The 5,366-nt window shown below is 45.7% G+C and overlaps 1 protein-coding gene across 1 annotated transcript; it reads right to left on the bottom strand.

Moving 5' to 3' along the window:
* Nucleotides 1-1,270: 1,270 nt before the first annotated feature.
* Nucleotides 1,271-5,153, bottom strand: wfikkn2a (info WAP, follistatin/kazal, immunoglobulin, kunitz and netrin domain containing 2a). Its single transcript, XM_072693654.1, has 2 exons — nucleotides 4,665-5,153; nucleotides 1,271-3,420 (listed from the first exon to the last, which is right to left on the bottom strand). The coding sequence occupies exons 1-2, from the start codon at nucleotides 4,851-4,853 to the stop codon at nucleotides 1,909-1,911; spliced, it is 1,701 nt and encodes a 566-aa protein (XP_072549755.1). The 5' UTR covers nucleotides 4,854-5,153; the 3' UTR covers nucleotides 1,271-1,908.
* Between the last annotated feature and the right edge of the window lie 213 nt (nucleotides 5,154-5,366).

The following is a 5,366-nucleotide window of genomic DNA, read 5'->3' as shown; positions in this document are numbered from 1 at the left end:
ACTGCACACAATATCAATGTGTCACTTGTATTCCAGACAAATCCCATTACTTTTAAATCAATTGTTTATGTTGAGCTGGGAGGTAATATTTACCAGTGCACTTATTGGCCAGCAGATGTCAGTGTGGTAAATATGCCTATTGTTCCTTTCACTCTTGAAATTATGGAAAACCATGACCTTTTGATTGCCTGATGATAGTAATGCAGTTTTTTAATAATTAAATAGATATAGAGATAATAGATAGGACATTTGATTCTCCAATTTTGTAAAGTTTCCATCCAATAAAAGCTTAAATTACATCATGCCTAAGTGTATTTCAGTACTACTATTTGTCAAATGTGATATACACTGTTTTTAATATATAAAATTAGTTTAGGAAAACTCACCCAAGTTAAAATGTGACCCAGCTGTCTGCTGCTGTCAGGTTTAAGTGTTCATAATTGGAGAAAGCGGACCTGGGCTAAGTGGGGAAAATAGTGCCTTTGTTGGCAAGAGCAGTCAATAGCCAGTGAACTTGAGCCTGACTGCTGTACTTGACACTTGTCAACAGTTTTAATGAACTCTCTCCCTCTTTCTTTGTCCCCCACCCCCCCTTTTCATTAGCCTCTTACAGGGTCATGGACCTGGGCCTCATTGGACAACCTAAGGTAGCCGACATCAGAGGCCCACCTTGGGGAAAACAAGCACGTATTGCTCCTCTCTCTCCCATCTAGCTTAAGTCAAGAGTTCAAAGCCCTGCTCTTATAAACAGAGTGCAGGGTATTTGTGTATGTGTGCTTGTGTCTGTGTGCGTGCACAACAGGTTCCCTACCAGTGCAGTGTCACGGCATGGCTGGAGAGGGGCTGAGAAGATGAGAGGGCCAGGCAGTGGGGTGCTCGGCCGCCAGAGCCCAGGCACTCACATGAAAGGTCGGCAGGAGAGGAGAGAGCCCCAGACCCAGACACAACACACGGATCAGACTGGCCCCCCTCTGCCTCCAAACAACCCCCTTCACTCCCACCAGCGTACAGCTGGAATGTGACCTGCTCAAGTACGAGGGCCAGCACTGACCGACAATGGAGGAATGAGAAAGGGGAGGGAAGGATCCAGCATAAAAAGTCCCTCTTGACAAAGCGCAGCCAAAACCCATTGTGCTTCGATTTACATACTTAAATAATGCATGCTTACTCACGACTGCCAGTGAAGGAATAAAGCAGTATAAAAAAAGAGAAGTGGAAGCAAAGAATGCATTTCTTTAATCACGTTTCTTTTTTTTTCTCATCGTGTTACAAACATGTTATTTACATTCACAAACAAACAAAAGAGTATCAGTAATTTTGTTAATTTGTAATTATCATAGTTGTCACATCTTTCGGCAAATCACATGCTTTATAAAGCATGTAGAGGACTACCTAAAAATTCAGTTCATGGTAGGTATGAAGCGTTAGGCTGGTAAAATAAATAAGTACAACATAAAATAAGGTGGGCAAACTAAATCATTACAAGGTGCATGAACATAAACGGAATGAGTCATTTTGTGATTGAAATTGACACAGAGATAACTAGGAGATCAAAAGGTAATTGCCTATAAGGCATGTATTATATCCTGTCTTGAGAGCTAAGATTTAGGAGAAAAACACAATTGATAGAATTTTAGTCACACTAAAATATATCTTAAAAAGTTTGTACAACATACGTAAGTGCTCCAAAATCGATAAGTTAAGACTAGAGTATAAACATGTAGGGCCTTTAAGCCTAGTCCTGGACTGCTCTGCATTCTGAATAGAGATTTTCCATTGGAAGGATTTTTTGCATTGTTTGTTTATGGAGTATGATGACTTCAAACTTGTAAATAATGCATTGCAGAAAATGGCAGGAGTGGCTGTCGTGTCGTCTGCAGTAGTCCAAATTGCACACTAAGCTAACCACTATTGCGTGTTGCCAAACTCCTTGAGCAAAGCACACGTCTTCTTGTTGACAACCTCACGGAGCTTGCGGACACGCCGGCTGCTGGAACTGCCGACAAAGCTGTCAGGCTGCAGCACTGCCATGCCGTTGTGCACCTCTCCCATGATAATCAACTGACCCTCAGCATTAGTGATGTTGGGACATGGGCAGTTCCAGTCCATGTTAAGCAGTGTCACCTCCAAAGGCTCCTGACCAAAAAACTTCAGGCCCATTTTCTCGTCCTTCAGGATTTCCTCCACTGTGATGAGTGCATGACCCGAGTCCTGGTCCTCTGTCAGCTCTGTCATTCGGCCCAAGATGACAAAGTCACTCTTGCAGAAGCTGGTGACCATTCTCAGCCGTGGCTTGCACAACTTGCAGTTATGGTTCTTGGGGAAGGGGCACATCTCCTCACAGGCCTCCTTGCTTTCGAAGTTGTTTTCATTTCCACCACAGCCACCATACACAAAGGACTGACACTGCTTAAGGATATGGTTGTATGCCCAGCGTGGCTCGTATGCTTTACAGGGTCCCTGGAGGCTGGGCAGGGAGCAGGGGGCAGCCAGCTCCGTTCCACAGGACAGCATGCACGACTCATACGTGTCAAAGTGATTCCTGTTCTTGTTGCACTGGCTGTAGGTGAAGGTGAAACAGTTGTTACGCTTAGCCTCGTAGTACCAGCTGACGCTCTCCTCCCCACAGTCACCTACGTCGGGTGCTTTCAGGCACTCCTCAGCAGGCAGGCGGGTGGAGTTTGCCCAGCCCTCATCCTTTCCTTGCTCCCTACGGACAACAGAAAGCGGGAAGTGAGCCTGTACAGATCCACCCAGATTCTTGGCGGTGCAGGTGTAGATACCAGCATCCTGGAGCTGGGCGTTGTAAATGACGAGCTGGGCGATGTTGGTCACAACCACATTGCCTCGGACGTGATTGGGCCTCATGACCGTGTTCTCCTTCCCCTCCACCTGCTTCTCCCAGGTAATCTCTGGTCTGGGCTTACCAGCCACTTCGCACAAGAAGCTTGCTGTCTCACCCACAAACACAAAGTTGTGGGCCGGATTGCTGATCATGGTGGGAGGCTGGATGTCCATAGGGGTAGTCTCCAGCCGGACGGTAGTGGGACGCATGGTTGTCTCCTCAGGCAAAGGGCTGGTGTTGGGCCACATGAGGTGGTACCGGCAGGTGACCTCAGTCAGAGTCACGCCCTTCGAGCAGGCTTCCGCATCCATGTAACACTTGTTGTAATAAGTCATGCCGTCAGAGGCGCAGGTAAAATGGGGCTCCCGCTCACAGCGGTCACGGCACTTGCACACCGGCTGCCCGTCCCATATGTCACACTCCGAGCCCTGCTGGGTGCACATGAACTTGTCACAAGTGGCCTCTTTCGGCATTCCCACGGGTCCTTTGTTCCCCTTTACATCCATGTAGCGGGCGGCCACGCAGCTCTTGCTCCCACACACATTTAAACAGCATTTCTCAAATGTTTCGCAGTCCTGAGGGACAGGAAAACAAGAATAATGTTGATCAGTAAGACCTCACTCTTGATCCAAATCTGAATCCCACTGCTTAAGATACATTAAAGTACATTTTACTGACATTAGATCAAGCCTTCATTTAAGCCTCCATATAAAGATATATAAAAAATGTAGAATCACATCTCATATTAATAATTGCTGTTAGTTTATTAATTAATAACCTTTGCAATGTAAACTTTAATTCCAGAAAGTGGGCAAGTTTTTTTTTTTTTGACATTTTATTGAACAATTTTACTTTTTGATAAATATAAGCGTAGTATAAGTATAAGTGTTAGGGACAGGGTTATAAACTATCTACTGTCATTTTCTGTTCACAGTAAATTCCCTATTTGTTTATAATTATTTATCCTTAGGTTTTATCACCATTTTTTAAATTCAAGGCAATTGTATAGCCTCTGCATGGTCATTTTCTTCTTAACTAACTTTCTTCTTAGTGTTACACAGCTTTCTTAATTATGATGGCATTATTATGGCATTGTCTACACAGTTCTTGTCAATCTACACAGCATTTTCTACAGCTTCCTACCAGCTAAACCGTGGAAGTCTGTGCAGGAGCAGACATGTATCTGCTGCAACACAGGGGGTAGTATTTCTTTTTTTAAGTTGTACGTTTTTGCATTACTGAAACAAAATGTTTTACTGAAACCCTGAAACCCTTTTTGGTGCTATATAGAACCAGTTTTTGAAAGCTTTTATTAAGAATCATCTACAGGAGGGGTTTCCCTGGTATTTAAGGAAGCATTTAATCTGGCAAAGCATTCACGTGCTTCTTTGAGATGTCATGGGGTTAAATATATACATATAGATCTATATCTATATGTATATAGAACCACTGCCTTAACTAAAGAACCCTTAAAGAACCCTTGAAGGTAGTGTATACTATCCGGGTTTCGACGGATACTAAGGGCACTTAGTTTAGAGCACTTCTGAGTTTGGATCCCAGCTAATTCACCGACTTGCTTGAACCGTGCACATTTAAAAACGGCGTCTAACACCGTGAACATACTCTAACGCTTCCATGAACCACGTTTACTACTGAAAATGCTAGTAACCACAACCTGTTCAAGGGGTCTCGTATCTCACTGAAGCCCCAAACAAACAAAAAGCACTAGCAGACAGCTCGGGCGCGACGGAGAACCGACTCACCGACTCACCGACTCAGTCAGTCACTCACTCATTCTCTCTCTCTCTCTCTCTCTCACCTGATCGGACTCGCACTCGCGCATGCAGGTGCTCATGGCGTCCACCCAGAGGTTGGGGTTCATCTCGTTCGGACACAAGCCCGCGTGGGAATACACCACCTTGGAGATGGTCATCGCCCTGGCCGGGCGCAGGACGCAGAGCTGAGCGAGAAGAAACCAGATCCAGCGGGGAAACAGCATCCACCACATGTCCAACGATGTCCAAGGCAGCTGGGAAAGAGGAGAGAAAGAGCTTGGAAGATCCCGAAGTTCCTGAAAGCTCTATAGCTAGCCAAACCTCCTCAGCGACAACTTTCCTGGAAACGAGCGACGGGACGGGACGAGTCGGTCTGGAAGAGGGGCGCCCGGTCAGTAGTGGGAGTCTGCAGAGTGGAGAAGTCGGCGCTCCTCGCCACCTTTTAACAGTCCTGTGAGAGAAGCTCGAGCTGCTCCAACTCTTTTACTTGATATCTGTCCACAAAAGCCCACGCGAAGTCCAGCTGGGAACACCCTCACCCTCAGATTTGATGTACATTTGCCATTTAAGCTCCGCACTCGGAGTAGTACCTGTTGTGTGACGTGCAACATCTTTTAACCCTTTACTGGCCTCTTGTGTGGCGACCCCAGTGCTGCTAGCACTTCCTATGGAGGGCAACGAGCAGATCAAGGCTACAGTCAACGTGTCTGGCTGATTGCTGAACCATTTCTTCATTAAACAGCACA

The sequence above is a fragment of the Salminus brasiliensis genome, chromosome 12, assembly GCF_030463535.1.
Source record: "Salminus brasiliensis chromosome 12, fSalBra1.hap2, whole genome shotgun sequence".
NCBI lineage: Eukaryota > Metazoa > Chordata > Actinopteri > Characiformes > Bryconidae > Salminus > Salminus brasiliensis.
This window is presented reverse-complemented; position numbering and strand designations above follow the sequence as displayed.

Excerpts from the sequence above, each read along its gene's own strand:
- wfikkn2a (XM_072693654.1), bottom strand. The coding sequence starts at position 4,853 with ATGTGGTGGATGCTGTTTCCCCGCTGGATCTGGTTTCTTCTCGCTCAG. Across the intron at positions 3,421-4,664 it reads GCGAGTGCGAGTCCGATCAG|GACTGCGAAACATTTGAGAA; the intron begins GTGAGAGAGAGA and ends CCTGTCCCTCAG.